The 22,182-nt window shown below is 37.5% G+C and overlaps 1 protein-coding gene across 2 annotated transcripts in view; it reads left to right on the forward strand.

The window, feature by feature from the left end:
• DNAJC13 (DnaJ heat shock protein family (Hsp40) member C13) overlaps nt 1–22,182 on the forward strand; it is a 45,341-nt gene that overhangs the window by 14,005 nt on the left and 9,154 nt on the right. The window contains exons 18-48 of one of the 2 annotated variants that reach the window (XM_052694161.1): nt 629–724; nt 875–1,018; nt 2,264–2,278; nt 2,947–3,029; nt 4,179–4,332; nt 6,378–6,481; nt 6,555–6,714; nt 7,339–7,401; nt 7,725–7,826; nt 7,960–8,064; nt 8,747–8,949; nt 9,426–9,510; nt 9,710–9,864; nt 10,399–10,444; nt 10,682–10,836; nt 11,396–11,597; nt 12,333–12,448; nt 13,282–13,360; nt 13,913–14,048; nt 15,003–15,187; nt 15,743–15,817; nt 15,947–16,066; nt 16,813–16,992; nt 17,733–17,900; nt 18,486–18,599; nt 18,847–18,963; nt 19,480–19,657; nt 20,642–20,733; nt 21,042–21,141; nt 21,508–21,582; nt 21,708–21,820. In XM_052694161.1, the coding sequence (XP_052550121.1) occupies nt 629–724; nt 875–1,018; nt 2,264–2,278; nt 2,947–3,029; nt 4,179–4,332; nt 6,378–6,481; nt 6,555–6,714; nt 7,339–7,401; nt 7,725–7,826; nt 7,960–8,064; nt 8,747–8,949; nt 9,426–9,510; nt 9,710–9,864; nt 10,399–10,444; nt 10,682–10,836; nt 11,396–11,597; nt 12,333–12,448; nt 13,282–13,360; nt 13,913–14,048; nt 15,003–15,187; nt 15,743–15,817; nt 15,947–16,066; nt 16,813–16,992; nt 17,733–17,900; nt 18,486–18,599; nt 18,847–18,963; nt 19,480–19,657; nt 20,642–20,733; nt 21,042–21,141; nt 21,508–21,582; nt 21,708–21,820 (3,720 nt within the window). The remainder of the gene's footprint in view (nt 1–628; nt 725–874; nt 1,019–2,263; nt 2,279–2,946; nt 3,030–4,178; nt 4,333–6,377; nt 6,482–6,554; nt 6,715–7,338; nt 7,402–7,724; nt 7,827–7,959; nt 8,065–8,746; nt 8,950–9,425; nt 9,511–9,709; nt 9,865–10,398; nt 10,445–10,681; nt 10,837–11,395; nt 11,598–12,332; nt 12,449–13,281; nt 13,361–13,912; nt 14,049–15,002; nt 15,188–15,742; nt 15,818–15,946; nt 16,067–16,812; nt 16,993–17,732; nt 17,901–18,485; nt 18,600–18,846; nt 18,964–19,479; nt 19,658–20,641; nt 20,734–21,041; nt 21,142–21,507; nt 21,583–21,707; nt 21,821–22,182) is intronic. The other variant, XM_052694162.1, reaches the window with a different exon arrangement.

The following is a 22,182-nucleotide window of genomic DNA, read 5'->3' on the forward strand; positions in this document are numbered from 1 at the left end:
TTGGTTGCTCATAACTCTGCTACATTTACATATTGGCTGATACTTCCTGTGTTGTTTCACTCTTGCAGCTTTTCAGAGAAGTTCTTTAAGTTGCTTCAGTGAAACTAGTTTATCAAGTAGTGTTGTAAGGAATTATTAAATCTGGAGAAATGATGCTTAGAATAACTGATAGAAATTTTTAATTTCTGTCTTTGGCAAAGTGGGCTGTCCTTTTTCTTAGTCACTGACTTCCAGAAAGCTTAGTCAAATGAGAAAATTGTCTCTAATGTCATTTGTCCATATGAGAGGCCATGCCATAGGTCCTTCTCAGTGTTCACCTGCCTCAGTACTACTGTAGGATCTCCTCATTTCTTTCTGCAGTCCTCAGCTTCAACAAGCTCTCTCTTAAGAAATGGGTTATAGGCAAAAGAGCTCTTTTGTACCTAAGCTTAATTACTTGTCTGTTGAGGATGGTAGCATTTCACTAATACAAACCAAAAGCTGCTTCAACTTTACATACTTGGTTTAGACAGAATATTCATCCTGTTTCGAAGTTTTCTATTTTAAAGAAAGCATTTTGTTGCCTAGTGTAATGTTTTTCAGTTCCTTCAGTTGCAGCTGTGTTCACACTGCTTTTAAATATTTTTAGCCACCAGGTTTGCTGGCATACCTTGACAGTACTGATCCTGTTCCTGAAAAAGATGCTGATAGGATGCATGTTAGAGATAACTTAAAAATAGCAACTGTAAGTATATGCACCTGCCTTACCTTCCATTCAGATGTGTAGTCCTAGTGATTTTGTTTTTTAATGCAGAAATTTAAGTATTGCACTGATTTGCATCTAACACGTTATGTGCAGCTGCAAGTTTATTAACTAATGGTATTTATTCTGCAGGATCAATATGGCAAGTTTAATAAAGTGCCAGAGTGGCAGAGACTAGCTGGAAAAGCTGCTAAAGAAGTTGAAAAATTTGCCAAAGAGAAAGTGGATTTAGTCTTGATGCACTGGAGAGATAGAATGGGAATAGCTCAAAAAGAGGTAAAAATACTTAACACTCTCTCTTACAGCAACTTTACTAAGCACAGGGAGGAACATCACCATCTCTGTGAAATGATAGCAAAACTTCTAGTAATAGACATGTGGACATAGGAGAAACTTCATTCTTCTGTTTCTGTTTACTACATTCTGGCTCTTACTGGTCTTCATCTTTTGTTAGAAATGAGTTCTAAGAAGAAAGTAGTCAACAAATGCATTTGGGATATAGATTAAGCGTTAACTTATTCTTGTTTTAGTGCATCTTACCAAACTGCAGTGCAGCTTATGTGCATCTCTTCCATTTTTAATTATACAGGAGAATAGGAAATTATTTGAAACATAGCAAAAACATCTATATATTCTTCCAAATATAGCCAAACAGCTGTTTACTTCTGAAATGATGTGCTTTGTATGTGGTGGGACCTACTTGAAGCTTAATACTGCCTTGTATTGCATTCCAACAATACAAATTCTTTATCAGTTGAACTTCACTGAAGGTTGACAAAGCTGCACAGCAAGTCAAGTATTTCAGTACTTAAATTACAAAAGGTTATATATAAAACTAAGTTTAACATTGCAGTGCTGTGTGGTTGCTTTGATCTGGAACAATAATGGAGTAGGAGGTTTCCTTTTTCTCTTATTCTATTTTTGTGTTCTGTGTGACAGACTTTGAATCAGGAGGTGTTTCCCTTTAACTTTCTTTAGTCTTGTGACTAAACTTATTTTTGTGCATTCTGGAAATTGAAGCAATCTACAATTCCTTTCTTATAAGGAAGGATGGAAAGAGCAGGGAGTGTGAAGTATTGATCACACCAGTCTTCATACTTCATCTGTTGCAACACTAAGCTTGAACGTGGGAAATCCTTAACTTTGTAAAATGTTGCTAAAGCTTGATGTGTGATGAGGTGCAGAATTTTGATAGATACTCTGCAGAATAATGTTGAACTAGGATCAAAGCAAAGCACGAATGGAAAAAGTGGAAAATGACAAGGTAAAGATGAATTGCACTTCAGGATGTTTTGCAGTATTACTCTCAGCAAACATCTTTAAGCACCTTGTCTGTATACTGAGCTTAAGTGATTGATTGCTTTTCAGTCCAGGATTCTGAGCTACTGAATTTTACATACATGCAACTGTAGCTTTGAAAGGGTAGTAGCAAGTTTGTTATTACCACCTTGAATTGGTTCAATGGTTGTGACTTGTTAAACGTTCCTTTTTTCTTTTCTTCCAACTTGGCATTAAAATCAGGACAGAAATAATATGGTGAGTCTATGCATATCAGCCATGCGTGTGAATTATGTTGCTCAGACCCTTGTTTGCATGTAGTACATAACATTGATTTAATGCTTGAGCAACCTGGGGAACCTTTCAGCAGCCAAGTCAGGTTTGAGATGTATTTACGTGACTTTCCTTAATTACTTTCTTTCAAGAACTATGTAGTCTTCTGGCATTTTCTCCAGAAGTCAGATTTGGAACTGCTGGTCATGGATTATTATTAATTATTATTATTATTATTATTTTGTTTTTTTTGAAACAGTTCTCAAAGCTTTGCTTGCCTGTTTAGCTCAGCATTAACAGTACTGTTGTCTTGCATGGTTATATTAAGTGGTCAGTATGTTAAGCATACTGACTTATGCTGGTAATCTTGCTAGCCCTGAGACTGCTTTGGTGGTGGGAGCTGAGCTTTTCTCAGTGAGAGAGAACTTGCTTTTAAACAGCTGACTTGTGAAACAGCTGAAAGTTTCTCTAGCATGATTTAGCATGGTGTAAATAACACTTGTTAAAGTCTGTTACTGCTACGTACTGGAAAGAGAGCTTATTAATGAGGCTTAACGTAAAGTACAGCTTTAGAAGGAATAAAAACACCAGCTTATTTATTTTAAAGGCAAAATGTGAACTCTGTTAATTTCTTAAATTTGGCTTTTTTGCAGAATATTATTCAAAAGCCAGTGATATTAAGGAAACGACGGCAAAGAATAAAAATAGAAGCAAACTGGGATCTCTTTTACTACAGGTAAAATACTGAAATTAATATGGTGGGAGTGTGATTCAACTTTTTATCTGGATGTATGTTTTTAATATCTACTGAGTGCCTCTGGATTGCTTCCAATTGTTGCCTGCCTTGAAATGGTGTATGTGCTTAATAACAGAAACGAAATTGTAAGATAGGTATGGGGAAGGGAAATCTGAAAGCTTCTCTAATATTTTCAAGCTATGTCTTTTATTACTCCATGAATCAAAAAGGGGTCAACAAGCTACAGGTGCAGGTCTCCATGATGCTGAAGGCTGAAGCAAAGTAACATTACAATATGCTAATATTGTAGAATGTTGATGCATCAACTTGTACGCTCATTGATAAGCTATTAACTTGAATAAAAATGAACTTAAGGCTGATGGAGAGAAAATATTTGTATATTGGACTTTAAATAGTGTCACAAGTTCTAAATATGACTTGCTTATCTATGAGTTCTTACAACTGTCAAAGTTTAAAAGGAAGGGGCCTCCATCTGGGGAAAAAAAAAAGTGAACATCACTTTTCTTTGGCTGGGAGTGTTGTGAAATGGATTAGTAAAGCCTGACTGTTCAACAGACTTAAGTGTTTGGTGCATAATGTTTCAAAACATCAAATTATGTGCTCTGTCTCTAAATAAATACTCCATAAAAGGAGGATTCAACATGCTCCTGATTGTGTATTCAAGTAATGCTCTCAGCCAGTCTCTAGATCCAAGCTTTTCTTTTAAACTGTCACTGAAAACATCTTCTGACTGTCTTGTGACATCTGAGATATCAACTTTTTCTCCTGCATAAACTACTCTTCTTGTTCAAAATGTGCACAAGCTGTGTGCTTTTTTGCTGCTTTGGGTGGTTGTTCATTTCTAGCCCTTCCTGATATACAGTGAACAGCTTGCAAATACCCAGTTCATCAGCTGCATGCAGATAACTGAGCCAAAAGAGAGGAAATAAATAATGTGCTTTAGATGTCCATGACAACGAAAACAGTATAAAAGCAAGTGACTTTAATTCTTCTAATAAACTAGAGACTGCTACTCAGTGCCTTCTAATTAAGATTCAGTAATGCTAATCTTCTCTGTCTTGCTAGCTGATTCTTGTCAGCCTTTCAGATGATGTTTGAGGAGTTTTAACTTTGTAATGTCTTTCCTAGATTTCTTCAGGATCATGCTAGATCAAACTTGATTTGGAACTTCAAAACACGGGAAGAACTGAGAGATACTCTTGAGTCTGAAATGAGAGCATTTAATATTGACAGAGAACTTGGTAGTGCTAGTGTTATCTCATGGAACCATCAGGAGTTTGAGGTAAATGACTCTGTTGGAGAACTTGCATTGTAAAATATGGCTAATTAAATTGTCATTGTTTTTGTTTCTAGCTGCCTGAGTACATGTTGTGTTGAAAATCCCTGACAGCAAGCTACAATTCTTCTGGGGTTATAGAATAAACTGCCAGAATTTGAGGCTATGGATGGGTTGTATTGTCTGCTGTCAGGCTGAAGAGGTTTCAGTCTTGCTAAGTAATAAGTGACACTTTAAAGGTAAATTATACTTGCGTAAGAGGAACAAAGGCAAGTTAGTATGATGCTGTTGCCACACTTGTTGTCATACATGGTTTTGAGTGTTCATGAGACTTGTTTTGGGTAGTTCTGTGTGCCACTTCTTGCTTGCAAGTTTCTACTCTTAATTACCCTAGGAGCACAAGAGATACAGTGGAAATAAAGTACTGATCTGTCAAACCATGAAGTGGTTATGTGGTTAAAACCATGTTGCTTAGTAGATTACAGATTGAAGACTTTTCACATTCTAGAAATAGCAGTACTTGAAGTCAGCCCAGCACTGTAAGCTCCTGTTAAGGGATTGATATAATCCTAATTTAGCTTTCTCAAAATTGCTTGTCAGATGTTTTCCAGTAACATGCTAATAAACATTTCCTCTACTCTGCTTTTGTGTAAGTACTGTTTTGGTACTTACAGATCTGTGCATGTAACATGTAATAGAGTGAATACAATTGCACTTGAATTCAACTATAAGGTATTCATAGATACTGTCAATACCAACGTTGTCACAGTACAACTTTCATGTTAAAATTTGAGCAGGAGCAAAATAATTAAAACTACTGCTTTTGAGAAATTCTGAGATGTCAGATGAGTGTCAGATCTGTTAGAATAGTCATCAAAGTGGAAGAACTACTTTAGGTACTGCACTTATCCCCATCACACCAGACTGAGTAGCTAAATTTGGGTTTGTATTGCTTCCTTCAGTTATGGGTCAGAAGCAGGCACAGCAGTATCTGCTGTCTCAACTCCAGTCTCTGCACTTGCAGAGGTGCTAACTGGGGCAGAATCAAAAGCTCAGATTTGAAGCTTTAAAACAGAGTTCCTATACACACTTTGTGCTCCTTCTGTGGCTTGTGCTACTGGAATGTATTACTTAGCATTCTTGCAGTTACAACCCAGGATATTTTGAGACTGACTTGATGGGGAATCCTGCAATGTGGTCTTTAAAACAGCTGCTCTCTGATGCTTGCTGTTTAAATCAAGACTTTCAGACCATGCTTTTAAGTATTTCAGTTAGCTCACGTAATGATGACAGAGGCTACTCTGCCAGCTGTAGAACAGGTCACTTTGCAAAGGGGGCTGTGGTCTGAGGTTGCTCTGGAAGGTTGCTTGTTACTGAGACCTCATCATATTGTGTCCTACCACTTAATCTGTAGATCACTGTTATGGGGCCACAAAAAGTTGTCTGTAAATGGTAGATAGGAACAACTACTGCAATGAGTGGCTTGTGGTAGATAGTTAGCTATGAATTAGGTGCTTGCCAAATGCTTAAACCATTAAACAGCAAGGCATATGGTTAAGATGTAATATAGTTGTCCTGAAGTTAATGATGGTTCTCATTATGCAATTTTACCTCAGTTTCTCTGTGTGTATACTGATGCATCTAGACTTTAATTACCTAGTATAATATCAAGTATTGTTAGCAATTAAGTGATGCTGGTGTTTCATACTTGTAGTAACAGTGAATAAAATATCTTGCAGTGCAGTAACTGCTTATTAAAGCTTGACTCATTGAATATATCATGTTATCCAAGTTACTAAAAATACTGATGTTAAATGCAAGTTAGTTAAAGACTGGAAGCTGGAATTTCAGTAACATCAGGTACTTCATTTGTTCAGGGGAACAACAGTTGAGCTTAATTAAGGTTTTTATTTTTAGATGTATACTTAAACCACAAATTTGCAAAGGATTTTAATCTTTCTCAGATTATAGGGAATGCATTAATGCATATGCAAGTAAAAACAGCAAGCTTTTTTTTTTTGGTTCACTGAGTAACCTGTTTTATGTTATAGGTAAAATATGAGTGCCTTTCTGAGGAAATAAAAATAGGGGATTATTATTTGAGATTGTTACTGGAAGAAGATGAAACTGAAGAGAGTGGAGCGATCAAAAAATCGTGAGTTATTACTAAAAACCTTATCTTACTCTGGAGTCTGTTTTTCTTTACTAAAACCTCTTCTCTTTCATAGGTATGAGTTCTTCAATGAGCTCTACCATCGCTTCTTGCTTACCCCAAAAGTAAATATGAAATGCCTATGTCTGCAAGCGTTGGCCATTGTTTATGGAAGATGTCATGAAGAAATAGGACCGTTTTCAGATACTAAGTACATTGTTGGGATGTTAGAACGGGTAAGAGTTATGGAAAACAGTGTGAAACAGTGGTTAATGTATAGCTAGTCCAGCACGTGTTGAGATTCTTCAAGTTGCTATGAAATTTGAAGTGAGCACAGGAAACAAAGCTTCTAAGAGGATGACCTTGTTCCAGGTCGTATTTGGAAATGCTGACTTTAAGAATAATGGCAACAACCTCAGACTTAATGAAATGTTAGCCTTAGATGGACACATGCTATGCATTGCATTTTAATGGTAACTGCTTTGGCCAGTCACTGTGTTTGCTGAATCATGTTTGACAACACATACAACTTTCAAAAATACATCTCCGTGTAATCTGAAGAAGGGGGGGTTTTGCTCACATCAGTTTGGGTTTCAGATATGGTTGTTTTAAGTGAAACTGAACCAGTCTCATATTTTGCCTTGATTCTTGTTAGAGCAAAAAAGATGATGGTAGATAGGAACAGGATTTCTCAATTTCAGTAGCAGAAAGCTGTGCGTAAATAATGCATTTAATAATCAGTGGTATTATTTGGGGCAGGAAAAAAGTAAATGGGTCTTTGTGGGCACAACTGTATTGATTCTTGAAGGTAACTTCTCATATGCTATTAAACACTGATTTGTTCTCTTCTGCTGCAATAGTGCACTGATAGGCTTGAGCGGGATAGACTGATACTGTTTCTCAACAAGTTGATCCTTAATAAGGTAAGGTATACCTGTACAGTTAACAGTTCATGGGTCTTTCAGCTGTATAAAATGGTCTGAAGTAGTCATTCAGGTTTAACTTTAAGAAAAAAATCAGATTTCAAAGCAGGCTTTAAAGCTGTGTATTCTGGGTTATGGTAACTGTGGTTTATTGGTGAGAAAGTTGAAGGAAATGTGTAGGTATTCTGGTGGTCATAACATCCTGGGCATTTTAGCTAATGCTTTGACTTTTCTCACAATAGATTCTTGGATAAAACTGTTCAGTACTTGTAACAATTCTTATCTAGAGAATGGTTTTGTTAACTCAGTTCATCCATCAACAGAAAAATGTGAAGGACCTTATGGATTCAAATGGAATTAGAATCCTTGTGGATCTGCTCACTCTAGCACATCTTCACACAAGCAGAGCCACAGTACCTCTGCAGGTATGCAGCCTTTGTTTCTTATTATTCATGTATTGCTTTGCTAAAAGGACCACACTCAAAAAAATCAGTGTTTTTGTTAAATTTCCTGTGGGAATGTGATAGTTGCACTGATGCTGATCTTACTGATTTCTAGAGCAACGTGATTGAGGCAGCGCCTGATATGAAGAGGGAGAGTGAGAAAGAATGGTACTTTGGCAATGCTGACAAAGAAAGGAGTGGTCCTTACAGCTTTCAAGAGGTATTTATCTGCTTCTAACTCAAGTCTAATGGAAGAAATTTCCATCTGGATGATGGGGCATTGTGCCAAGAACCAGGCCTGCTAAGGGTACAGAGGATGTGGGACCAAAGGCCTAGTTGTGAAACAAATGCTGATATAAGAGTTGTTACAGCAATTGTCTGTTGTAGCCTACAGCTTCTGTTACATAAATTTTTAGTTCATCTTAAAGGGCAAATCTTAGTTCTCTGTGGTTGGAACTCTCTTCACAGTACGGCAGTAGCTGTGTACTTCAAGTGATTTGGCTCTTCTAACCTAAAAGTTGTAGGTCTCTTTCCTGACTGACTGTTTGGATGAGTGGAAAGAGAAGTAGGGACGTGGATGACTTTTTGGTTTGTTTGTTTTTAAATGAGAATAAAAAAAATACAGTGAACTTCCTATGTCTAAATTTTCCAGAAAAGCCTCGATCCGTTCTGTTAAAATAGCAGTCACTGTGCCATCTCAGTCACTCTTCCCAATGGCAGATGAAAGCTTTAAATGCCTTTGGCAACACAGCCTATCCCTTTGTGCCCCAATTTTACAGTGACTAATCTGTCTGCATTTCCTTCATATTTACTGACTGGTTCTGTTAGAATTCATGGAACTGTGGTAGAGTCTGCCATTCTGAATGCATGAATCAACTAAATCATCTCTTCTCTTGCAACAGATGCAGGAACTGTGGGATAGCGGAAAGCTGACTTCAAAGACACGTTGCTGGGCTCAAGGTATGGATGGCTGGCGACCATTACAAGTCATTCCTCAGCTGAAGTGGTGCTTGCTTGCCAGTGGCCAGGCTGTGTTGAATGAGACTGACCTTGCTACCCTTATACTCAACATGCTCATCACAGTGTGTGGATATTTTCCCAGCAGGTAAATACCGATTGTCAGCTGAAGTGGTTAACTTTCTCCTGCAGACATATAAATGCAAGTTTTGTCTCAAGCTTTTCTTAGAACCCAAGTAGTATGTTAATGAACAGTATTAAAGATCCTTCTAGTATTAGTAACTAGTCCTGTGGTTAAATAGTTTCTAAATGAGACTATTAATATTGTGATAACAACTGCAAGAATCTATGCACGAGCTTTTTACATTCCTAATGCACAGCAGCAGAGCCTTGTTCTGACTGACAGGCTCTTATTTAACTTGGAAATAAAGTGTCTTTGATGTATAGTATTAAACTATGCTTAGAATGTCTGATTTATTTAAAAAAAAAAAAAAAAAAAAAACAAAAACTTGAATGACACTGAATCTGATCTGAATAGCTTAATACTTATGGCTTAATAAGTTTGTTCATTGTTATGGGAGTAAAGACATGTCTGCTTAATGCATGACCAACTTATTTTTTTAGGGATCAAGACAATGCTATCATAAGGCCCTTGCCTAGAGTGAAGAGACTCCTGTCAGATAGTACTTGCCTTCCTCATATCACTCAGGTAATCAACTGTCCAAAAATGCATGGAAATGAGTAAAAGCCTGACTTTGAACTTATTAGTTCTTGCATGAAGTATTCCTTAAATGAAATGTTAATGTTGAATTGCTTGTTCTGAAACTGAATTGGTTAAAACTGGAATTTTTGATAGGTAATTTGAATTCCTTGAGCAACTAATGTAAATGTTCATTCTTTGATTTCAGTTGCTGCTGACTTTTGATCCTATACTTGTGGAAAAAGTTGCTATATTGTTGTTTCATGTCATGCAAGATAACCCTCAGTTACCTCGTTTCTATTTGAGTGGAGTATTCTTCTTTATCATGATGTACACGGGTTCCAATGTACTTCCTATTGCAAGGTGAGGAAAAAGAATAGCTTAAAATGCCTTGTGACCAGTTGTACTTGGAATGGCTACTGCTCTAAACACTCTGGGGATGTTTTGTTAGAATCAGTGTGAGACTGCTGGCAAAAGCTCTCTTCTAAATGAATCATTATCACACAGTCAAGTCAGCTGCTAATGTCATGAATTGCTTATGACCCTGCCAGGGAGGGAAGTGTTGTCTTGTTTCATCTATGAAATGATGCAGGAAGGAGTTTGTAGGGAAAGGCTGTCTCTATCAGCTTCTGTTTTCAGTTTTTTTTATGTGGAAGGAACAAGCTTTTGGGAACAAGGCCTTCAAACTAAAGTGGTGAACATTAGGCAACACTTAAACATGGAAATACTCAGTGAGGTTCCCCAGATTTTGGTGGAATTTTTTCAGATTCATTCTGTGGTTATTGTTACTCTTTTGTTTTGAAGTGAATGTGTGGCCAGCTGGATAATATTGCTCTGCTTATCTTTCAGAGATGCTATAAGTATCAATTAAAACAGAAAATACTATTTATTTTCTAGGTTTCTGAAATATGCACATACAAAGCAAGCCTTCAAGTCTGAAGAAGTGAGTAAATTATAAAAAATAATCTCCTGTTTCCAAGTGGTTTTGCAAGTGACCTGTGGCTGCTTCAGCAGTACTTCATGCTTTTCTTCTCAGTTCTTAAGAATTGGAAGGGAGTTCATTAAATTCATTAAGAATCTATAAGGGAGAGGTGGGGGTGGGGATCTTCCAGTTCTGGAGTTGGTTAGGAAGGCTGAATTCAGATTAAATTTGAGATGACAGTGTTGTGTTTTTTCATAGACTAAAAGTCAAGATATAGTTCAAAGAAGTATTCTTGGACACGTTCTTCCTGAAGCAATGGTGTGTTACTTGGAAAATTATGAGCCAGAAAAATTTTCAGAGATATTTCTTGGGGAATTTGACACTCCAGAAGCAATTTGGAGCAATGAAATGAGGTAACCTTTTATTTTTTTCCTGTCAGAGGGATGAATCTAAACAACTACATCTCATGCTGAACAGGTCTTAGTTTTAACTTCTCTGAAATCTAAAATAGCTGTTTTCCATGTTTGTACTGCATGCCTTTTTTTGCTTCTGCATGGGCAGTGTCCTGTGCTTCTATCAAAAATAACAGGCAAGGAGATTGGCAGAAAGAAGGGAATTTTTTCAGTGAACATCTGACAATGTTTGACATCTGTGTCGTACTTGAGTTCCTTTCATGTGTGGAGAATACGCTACCTCTGCAGGCTGCATTACACTTGTGTTCATTTACTACTACCACCTGTCTAGGAGAGTCAACTCTAATATTACAATAAATTTTTAAGGTATTCGACAGAGAGATTGAGGGAGGAAAAATGTCATTGGGGGTTATTTTTCAATAGCTTCATGACAGAAAAGGACAATGGTCCCTTCTGTAAGTTGGCATACAACTTGGGGAAGTCTTTCTGTTAGAAGTCGTTGAATGCACTTCAACAGTAACCATATTTTGAGGACTGTGCTTGGCTTTGTAACTTTCAGGCGTCTTATGATAGAGAAGATTGCTGCTCATCTTGCTGATTTCACTCCTCGCCTTCAAAGCAATACAAGGGCACTCTACCAGTACTGTCCCATCCCAGTTATCAACTATCCACAACTGGAAAATGAACTGTTCTGTAATATTTATTACCTCAAGCATCTTTGTGATACACTGAGATTTCCAGACTGGCCAATTAAAGATCCAGTAAGTAAGAATTTTAGAACTCATTCAGTTCTTGTTCTTTCAGACTCATACTGGGATTTGTAACAAAGCGTAAGGAAATCAAGAGCCACGTCTGTTGGAAATAAATAATTAATCCTGTCTTTTCAATTAATAAGCAAACAGGTTAAACATTCCTTTATCCTAAAACAGAATAGACCTCATGCTATGAAGCAGCCAAAGGTTAACCAGTTCTTGTAGTGGCTTTAGAAAACAAACAAACAAAAAAAACCCATCCAACTGCTCAACAAACTTTAGTGTTTCAGTGAACCTCAGCTGGTGGGGAAAAAACATTTCCTAGTTCTTGTCTGTGCTGAAGAGGAAACTGAGTAGCTTGATTCTAACTGAATTGATAAGATCTTGATACAGTTAGCAGACTAGATCCATCTAGTCAATTTCATTTATGCAGTTTTATGATTCTTGTAATAATTCACAGCTACTTATCATTTAAGGGCTTCTCCCTCTTCTATTGTGACCCTTCCATAAACACATAGGCTCTCTAAATCTTGAATAAAATATAGCACTGTAGTGAAGCAAAGTCTTGTTCCCTTACCTGACTGGAGGGAGAATCATAATTTTTAACAATAAAAAGATGAGGTAAATAGTCTCTGAATTCAGGGTGATGGGTGATAAGTATATGCTTACAGCAAAGTGCAGCTTTAATAATGATATGTACTGCATTGAGTATGAATGAAATGCTAATAAACTGTAATTATTTAGATCAAACTTCTGAAAGACACGCTAGAAGCCTGGAAGAAGGAGGTGGAAAAGAAGCCACCTACCATGTCAATAGATGATGCTTATGAAGTTCTTAACCTTCCCAGAGGACAAGGACAGTAAGTTGTTTTCAATGCATAAGGTTGTATGTAACTACACTTGAATAATTTCTGTACAGTGAACAAACTGAAGCTTACCTCAGTACTTGCACCAGTTACTGGTTCCAGTTCAGTTATATCTTGTACCCATGTCTTTCACAGTGGAAGATTGCTTTTTTCTAAGATACAGAGCATTGAAAATCCAGCTCCTTGAGAGAATAACTGTGAAATGTTCAGATGAACTAAAACTGGGAAAAATGCTTTGAACTGTCCCTTAACTTTCACTAGGCTATTCTACATGGTGAATATTAGACTGAGGCATTAACTAAATATATTAGAGTTAATAAAGCAGAGAATAAGGCAGAATCTGAATATGCTCAAAGTAGAACTCGATTTCTCTATTGTTCCTTCCTTCCACCTGCTAAATCTTGTCCTTCTTCTTGATGATAGCAGTGGAATTTCTTACTCAGTACCTTGCCACTTGTTTTTAAACTTCAGGCCTCAAAAAGAAAAATACCACTGTTCTGTAGTAGTGCATTAAGAGCTGTACAGTTACTACAAGTTATGAACTCAGACATCCAGACTTTTTAACTTTTATCACTAACAACTCATTTATATTTTTTTTCACAAAATACCCAGTGACTTTAAGTTCCTTCTGGTTAGTATATCTGAGCAAGAGGTGCTGAAATTTCTGTTTTGTGGTTGCATGATTACCTGGTCAGTTCAGGTGATGGAGCAGGATTCTCAAATTGAAATAGAGAGCCTTGATTTCAGGTACTACTGCTAATAGTGTTTTGAGAATTCAGGCTTGTTTCTTGATGTTATTTGGTATAAAGGGATTTGTTTTCTGACAGGCATGATGAAAGCAAGATCAGGAAAGCTTATTTCAGGCTGGCCCAAAAATATCACCCAGACAAGAATCCTGAAGGCAGGGTATGTATAATACTAAGAAATGGGTACAGATTTTGCTGTTTTAACAGTTCTTAATGTCCACTTTAACTTTCTATCTCCCTCTTACACATTGTCTTTATTCGTATTACAGGATTCCAGTTAGTACTGCAGATGAGTAACTGAACTGATACTGTTTAGCAATGGTAAAATTTTCACAGTAAACTCTTGTATAATCAGATCAAACCACATCTCAGAAAGCATCTAGTTTAAACAGTTACTCTGCATGTAAAGAAGCTAACAGCTCACTTTCAAAGACACTGAGTCCTCTGCCCATTCTTACTGTCAAATAAACTTTAGATCTCTGTTACAAGAAAATAGTTTTAGTCTTTCTCCTATAGTGGAGTTCAGAAAATAGAAGAAAACTCAACTGTGAACAGCAGAACCGTCAACAGTTCTTGAGGTTATCCAGAATATTTTCTGAAGCATAATAAGGCAACAAAACCAGCATAGTGGCTGGTGGATATTTTGTTTTACTTGCATACAAATTGAGCTGTAGACTTGTAGTAATTTGGAAGTTGTTACCTTTATTTGCAGGACATGTTTGAGAAAGTTAATAAAGCATACGAGTTTCTATGCACAAAGTCTGCCAAAGTGATAGATGGGCCAGATCCTGAAAACATCATTTTGATTTTGAAAACTCAAAGCATCCTCTTCAACAGGCATAAGGAAGGTAGGCATGCTGTCTCAGAAGAATGTTTTAAATTCATTTCTTTATTGGACGTTGTGGTCAGCTTTACCCTTTGAAGTTCTTTAGTCTGCTTTCTGTTGATGTAGTTTCTGGCTTGCCACAGCATGATGTCAGTCTGCTAGTGGGCTTCAAAGTAGAACTTCTTAAACCTAATTAGAAAAAGCTGAAGTAGCTTTTGAAATTCTCTGCTCCAGTACTAATCAGTGTGAATCTTCCTCCATATATAACTGAGACTAACTTCTCATCTATTCAGAAAGGTCCTCACTAGCACTGAGTAAGTAGACAGCAGATGCTGGGTATATCTGAGATTTCTCATTTTAATAACCACATAAGTGTGATCATGCAGAAATTCTGACTGGAGTCCCCTGTAGCACCACTTCTTTCAGGGCCTGAATGAGAGAGAGAGAGGTATGGTTTGAGTACCCTAATCCCAGCTTTTTTTTTTTTTTTTTTTTTGTTTTTTTTTTAATCTCTGCTGGCTTTCAAAGTATTGAAAAATAAAACTAGAACAGAATTGCTGTGTCAAACAAATGGGACCTCACATGCTCCTTCTTAAACCCTAAGACAATCCTGGCTTAGGGAAGACATAGGAAAGCTGAACAGATGTTTTCCTGGAGATGGACATTATTTGGAAAGCTATAAAGCTATTAGCCTGGGGGCTTTGTGAGCTGTAGATAAGTCTTTTTACCTTGAAGCATTTCTTTCAGTGAATCTGTCCCTTATATTTTGTCAGCTTCCATTCAGCATGAACTATGTGATGTGTCAGGGAGTCGGACTGTGTGGGCTGCTCCCTTTTATTCTGATTTTCCTAAGCGCTGGTTTTCTTTGACTCTTAGTCTTTATATGCTCATATATGTTCCACTGATAAGTATGTTATGGTTTAAATGGCATAAACTCTGCCTATATGGAATCTTCAAGACCTTTCTTTTTTTCCAGAGTTGAAACCTTACAAGTATGCAGGCTATCCTATGCTGATTAAGACTATTACCATTGAAACATCAGATGACCTCTTGTTTTCCAAAGAATCTCCTCTGTTGCCTGCTGCCACAGAACTTGCTTTCCATACAGTCAATTGTTCAGCATTAAACGCAGAAGAACTGCGAAGAGAAAATGGAATGGAGGTAGATTGAAAGAAACTTATTGAAGGTGGTTTTGTTGGATTTAAGTCTTTTAGATTCCTCAATGCAAAGGTCATCAGATAGATTAAGGGATCATTCTTGAGACCTAGTTCCATTTGTACATATTTTCTTTTCTGGAAATAGTAAGAGAAATCTCTTGCAGAGTACACTCTTTTCCAGACTTAGACTTGTTTGCTCAACTGTGGATAAGAAAACTACATGCGATGTTTATCTACTTATTTATTGGATTCTGTTGAGGGCTTCTGTATTCTGTAAGTGAAACAATGATAAACATGAAGAAGCCACGTAAGCAGAAATGGTTTTTTTTGTGCATATCTGCTCACGTATGAATGCTGTCCACTCTAGTCAAGCCCCAAATGCTAGTGCCAGCACTTGGAAGGAATTTTTTCCTAGGAAGCACATGAGTGAGCAACAGACTGCTTTGTCAAACAGGAATTCCATTCAGCCAGTACATATGGGCTTACCAAACCTGTTTTTTTTGCCAACCTTTGTCAGTTTTTGTTGTGACTGAACTTACATATCATCCAATCCTCACAGGTACTGCAAGAAGCATTTAATCGTTGTGTGGCAGTCTTGACTCATTCTAGTAAGCCAGATGATATGTCTGTACAGGTAAGTTGTAGCAACTTTAATTTATATCAGTCTTCTGAGAAATTGTGTATGTATATATTTTAAAAAAGATAAATTTGTAAATATACATTTACCTTTCAATTGGTGCCAGTGAAGTATTTCTTTTTATAGGTGTGTGGATATATTAGTAAATGTTACAGTGTGGCAGCTCAGTTTGAGGAATGCAGAGAGAAAATTACAGAAATGCCTAACATCATTAAGGACCTCTGTAGGTTACTGTATTATGGCAAGGTAAGAGCTCTTGTCCTTTTCCTAAATGAATACATAGCTATTCATTGTTTAGGGCAATCTTCTCATTTTAAGGCAAAAAGGACCACAGTAGAAAAGACGTAAGATCCCAGTTTATTTTTATGGGACACAGAACTCTAGTGCCTTCTTTTTTATTTTTCTATTTGTATCAGTTTTAATGACTGTATTTTAAGTTTACTGTCAAGGTTTCACATATTTTGACTGTTAACTGATGTGCTGTCTTGTATAAACACTCTTAAATCAGCTTAATTTCTGGGAACAACTTTCAAGAAATTTTTTGCTAATTAGCTCTTAGAACGTGAATCTTGTTATAAATGCAGAGTTTATATTGAATTGAGAACAGCAAGCTCATCTCCAACTTCTCATAGTAAGTGAAAATGTGAAAGCTTGAATGACACTACATAGTATTTGATTATAGGTTCTTTAGTCCCTGCACAGCACATGTATTGCCAAAAAGCATTTGCCTGGGAATCTATGCTACCTTCAATTGTTATTCCCTTAGCTCATCCACACTCATTTCTAGTCTTAAGAAACAACTATTCAAAGACTCTTCCTTGAAGGATGTTGACTAATTAGGTGTATTTGTTGGCTACCGAACGTTGGACTTCAACTGCACACATTTCGTCATCTCCATCTAAGTGCTGATTAACAAATTTTGACTCTTTGGTAAGGCAGCCAGTTGGCTTTTGTTTGTTACAAGTGCTTAAGTGAATTTTTTTTCCTTTCAGAACATACCACGAGTAGCTTCTTTGGGAGTAGAGTGTGTTAGCTCCTTTGCTTTAGATTATTGGCTACAAACGCACTTGTTCCAAGCGGGAGTTCTGTGGTACCTGCTGGGTTACCTCTTCAACTATGACTACACACTAGAGGAGAGCGGTATTCAGAAAAGCGAAGATTCTAATCACCAGGTAATGTTAAAAAGGTGCAGGATTTCAGACACCGTGGGTAGTTGTTTGCCATCTTTTATTAATAAAATAAGTGTACTCAAATATTTTTTAGCATCAGCGAATTGCAAGGACAACCGTTAAAACTAAAGAACAATGATTTCTAGTAGACTTCACACAGCAGAGGATTTTTATGTACTGTTAACAGTGAAAAGGTAAATTTGTGCTAGGAAAAGGAAAAACTTCTCTGGAGTGTCAGCTAGGGATTCCATGAACATATCCATGAACATATCTAACGTACCACTTCAGAGCTGCATTGTTACTTTGGCCTATGGCAACGTAAGTGGCTCACGCTTCATCTTCTTTAACTAGTGACCCTTTAGGTTGGGCACTTCTTCCTCAGCTGCTGAATGGGATGAGTTTTGAACAGTATTTTATTTAATAACTCTCGTAGCACTGTTGGAAAAGGTGTATACTGTTATTTGACAGCTGCTAGCAGGAACTGTTTGCTGAACAGAAGCCATCTAGTGTAACAGTTTCTGTAGCTTTTGACTCGTTTCAGTGACCCAGTTTTTTCTACTCATGTATAACTACATCTATTGAGCCAGTAACAGTATTAGGTGTCGGTGCATCATCAGTGATGCTGATAAGTAGAGAACATGAGTTTTGTTCATCTTGGTGTGACAGTCTTGGATGAATCTTTCTAGTTATTGTGGTACTTTTCCAGCTAGTTCTTGTCTTAAAACTGCTTTTATATTTCTCAGGAGGTAGCAAATAGCCTTGCTAAACTCAGTCTGCTAGCCTTGAGTCGACTTGGAGGGTATCTCTCAGAAGAACAAGCTACACCTGAAAACCCAGCAATCAGAAAAAGCTTGGCTGGAATGCTGACACCCTATATTGCAAGGAAACTTGCTGTCGTCAGTACCACTGAGGTAAGTACCTGTTGGCCAAAACTTTCTCTAGGGAGTTAGGGAAGAAGTAATTAGTCACTTGTAACATTCTTAAAGCACAGGAGCTCTCTTACACCAACCTGGTACAGAGAACAGCAATGTAATTTTTCTCTGCATCTGGAGTAATAACAACAACAAAAACTTATTTTGGCCTCAGGCTCAATGGTCAGAATCAACAGCCTGTAGAATGAGATCTGCAAGACAAACATGGAAGGAAAGAAGCTGAGTTAAGCATTGGTAGTTTAAGAACTACAGTGTCAGGGACTGAACTTCTAAATGAAAGTGCTGAGGAAGTAACCTACGTGATGTTGCAATTAGTTGCTACCCACTGTCAAAACCAGGAGAATCTGAAGTGCAGCTTGAAGAAGAATAAAGAGACATTACAATACAGACCGTCCTGTACCAAATAACTAACGTGTTTTTCCTGGTATTTGGAAAGCCTGACACTTTAAACCTGCTTATGAAACCCACATTAAATGAACTTATATCATGAAACATGGAGATTAAAACTTAGCTTTGGTTATGCAGAGTAGACGTAGTAAATCTTGTATATTCCTTGTCTCTTAGACTCTGAAGATGCTTAACAGTAACACAGAGAATCCCTACTTGATCTGGAACAACGGGACAAGAGCTGAATTACTTGAGTTCTTGGAATCTCAACAAGAAAGCATGATTAAGAGAGTAAGATGTTCCATATTTCAAAAATGGATAAATAAATTAAAGATGAATGGTAATGGGATTTAAAATTATGTCACGTTTTGGTACATCTGCTTATAACACAGTGGTATAGGTGAGCAGAAAACTTTGGTGGATATCTGTTTTAAGTGTTATCTATTCCACTGCCCAGGTTATTGCTTTATGCTTTCTTTCTATGCTTTCTTTGGTTGTTTTCTTTCTGAGCTTGACCTGCTTGTCTCTTTGTTTAAAGGGTGAATGTGACAAGAGTTATGGTTCTGATTTTGTCTTCAGTGACCATGCGAAAGAGCTTATTGTGGGAGAAATTTTTGTTAGAGTCTACAACGAGGTTCCTACCTTCCAACTAGAGGTGAGATCTGACTGGAATCTTTTCGTTAAACCCCAAACTATTACTGGAATGTTACTTTATTTATCTGTTGGTACAAATGAATGGAAAAAATGATTTTATGGAAGTTATGTCCAACAGAGTGAGCGTGTTCTGGGATGTTTCTATTGGAGCAGAATAAACTGACAAGAATGAGTTTGTCATAAAGATGTGCTGCTATGGATGGTTTAACACCTTTCTTCCATAAGCTTGTACTGCAGACACTCAGATCAATAGCAGGAGGTGGTGATTCTGCCATCTGGCTTTGCTTCCTGTCTGTACTTAGGAAAGGCTATACACCTTAAGCAACTGAAGTAGCTTTCTAAGGGTGTGTTAATATGTTATTAGGATTACCATGGGTCAAATGCTACAGCCACAATAGTGGAAAAATGCTTCTTGTTTGGGAAGAGTTGTTAAAGGTGGGTAAGTGATTGGCTACGTGTTTCTGTCGTATGAATACTGTTGCATCACAAAACTGAAAATGTTCTCATCTCTTCAAAGCTTCCTAAAGCATTTGCTGCAAGCCTTCTGGATTACATAGGTTCACAAGCACAGTACCTTCATACTTTAATGGCAATAACACAGACTGGGAAAGTAGAGTCCAATCAACATGGAGATCGGTTACGGAGAGTTGAAATGGCTCTGGAGGCTCTGAGAAATGTGATAAAACACAATCCAGGTAGGCTTGAAAAAACCACTTTCCTGGTGGGCTTTCTAAAAGACAAAATACAGAACTCTAGTCTTAGCTTCCTTTTAGCTGAAAGAAAGCTTTGCTGGCTAGCAGACCTTAGTATTCTTGATAGGCTTATATACAGGCTTGGTTTTGTGGTGGGGTTTTTTTCTGGAGAACACTATCAGTATATGTATTCATTTTCTGCAAAATTTGAGCCTTATCTGTCTTCTCTGAAACATTAGCTTTTAACTGTAACTCTGGACTGATGCTGCCAGGAGGACTTAAGTAACATTTTGTAATCCTTTGAAGAATCTTTGAGATTTTAACTTCCTTGCATCAAACAAGCAAAAAAGAGCTCCCTGGACCTGAGTACTGCATAGCAATAAATATGTCAGTGTCTTACTAAGCAGGAAGAGAGAATACTCTTGAGAGTGGTCAGCAAAGATCTACGTGTCAAAGGAACTCAGACTGGAAAAGTCTGCGACACTATGATTGGAGATGTTTTTGGTTCTAACAGCAACCAGAGTTACACTTATGGCTTCTAGTGATACAGAACCCAGCCTGAGAATAACCTGTATGTTGCAGCTGTAATTGTAAAGGTAGCTGTTACTGATGCAGACAGCAAGAAGGTGAGCTGCACAAATCAGACAAGTGTATGTGAGGACAAGAAGTACTGGTGAACCAGCTATACTTCAAATAAGTGAACTTCCTTGTTTGTAAAAATGCATAGAACTAGGCAATCCAAAAACAGGTGCAGTCTCTTGCCTTAGAGGAGGTATCCTACTCTTTTGAAATACTGTTGTCCCGAGACTTTGTGGAGGCTAGATTTAATTCTGCAGTAGTTGCCCTCTTGTAGGAACTACTGTAATTACTTGACTATACATAAGCATCTATTCTTTACCATCTCTTTGCAAGTCAAATGTGGGCTTAGGATGGCCTTCAGTGAATGTCTGGGCAAATGTGAAGTGAATCATTTTTGATCTCTTCCAGGTTCAGAATGTGAATGTATAGGCCACTTTAAGTTGATATTCTCCCTTCTGCGTGTTCATGGAGCTGGCCAGGTGCAGCAGTTGGCTCTGGAGGTAAAAATGAACAAACAAAAGAACAACAAAAAGTCGACAACCAATCAGCATGTGTCAGCCTGATGATGTAGCTGTGAAGAGTAGCATCTAAAACATGTCAAGGCCTGGGATCCAAGCTGTCAGGCAGCTCCTTTGAGGAACAAGTTACAGCTTGTGTCCTTGTCCCGTTCTTATCTGATATAAGTCAATCTGGTGTCAGGATTAAAGGCTGTATATTGGCTAATAAGTTGCTTCACCATGCACTGCGTTTTCTTAATGATGTCTGAAAAGCTGGAATGTAATCAAGCCTTGCTTTTTCACTTTTACAGGTAGTGAACATAGTAACAAGTAACCAAGAATGTGTGAACAACATTGCTGAAGCAATGGTTCTTGCAAACTTACTGGCACTCCTGCATTCCTTACCTTCAAGTATGTACTGTATAATTCTGAGAGTCTTGCAGGGCAAAGTGCTCCAATTCTGAAACTAGTTTGAATGGAGCTGACTGTGCTTACTGTTAACTGCAGTGTTAAAATGCTGTTTCAGCGGGGATGATTATTGAAACCATTCTAAGTAACCTGATTATTACCTTGAATGTGTGAGCTGAAGCATCTGAATTTCAGATATTCAAATTGTATTTGAATTGCATATAATTTAATTGACTGTTTTAGGCAATTTGGGTAGTAAACATTCAATTAAGTTGCTGTATGAGAATGTGTGATTGATAATTCCTCACGAGTTCTTTGATTAGTTAAGAACTTTGCTGTGTAGTTTAATAATACTTCTTTTCTTGGCAGGTCGGCAGCTCGTCCTTGAAACCTTGTATGCATTGACATCCAGCACCAAAATAATTAAAGAGGCCATGGCAAAAGGTACAGTAGTAAATCAAAATCCCATTTCTCTGAAACGTGACTCAAAATAACAGTGGTCAAATCAGTAAACTTACGCTACCTGTGACTAGAAGAAAGCTCGAATGCTCTCTTATTTCTTTGTACAGGTGCTTTAATCTACTTGCTAGATATGTTCTGCAACTCAACCCATCCACAGGTCCGAGCCCAAACAGCAGAGCTCTTTGCCAAAATGACTGCAGATAAGCTGGTGGGTCCAAAGGTAAGGATTGTAACGGCTCTAGTTAGAACTCTTATCTTGACAGTGCCAACCTCTCTAAAGACTGAACGAAACCAATTCTTCTGTGACTTAAACATTCATGTGAAGAGCAGGCTATTTTTCTCAAAAAACAGTTATCTTTTAATTTCTAAATGGGCTGTTAGTTACAGCGAATAAAACACTTCTGTTAATAAGCAGTTTGGTTTCCATTTGTAATGACTACAGTAGATACCTAGACTTCAAACCTTACATTAGCTAGCACTGTTTGAACTCACAGCGCTGTTCTGTTCTGTTCTGTAGCCACACTTCCTGAGTTCTCAACTTGTTCTGTCAGTAAGTATTGATTTGTTTCAGGTGTTACGTTT

The sequence above is a fragment of the Tympanuchus pallidicinctus genome, unplaced genomic scaffold, assembly GCF_026119805.1.
Source record: "Tympanuchus pallidicinctus isolate F22 unplaced genomic scaffold, pur_lepc_1.0 scaffold3, whole genome shotgun sequence".
Taxonomy (NCBI): Eukaryota; Metazoa; Chordata; class Aves; order Galliformes; family Phasianidae; genus Tympanuchus; species Tympanuchus pallidicinctus.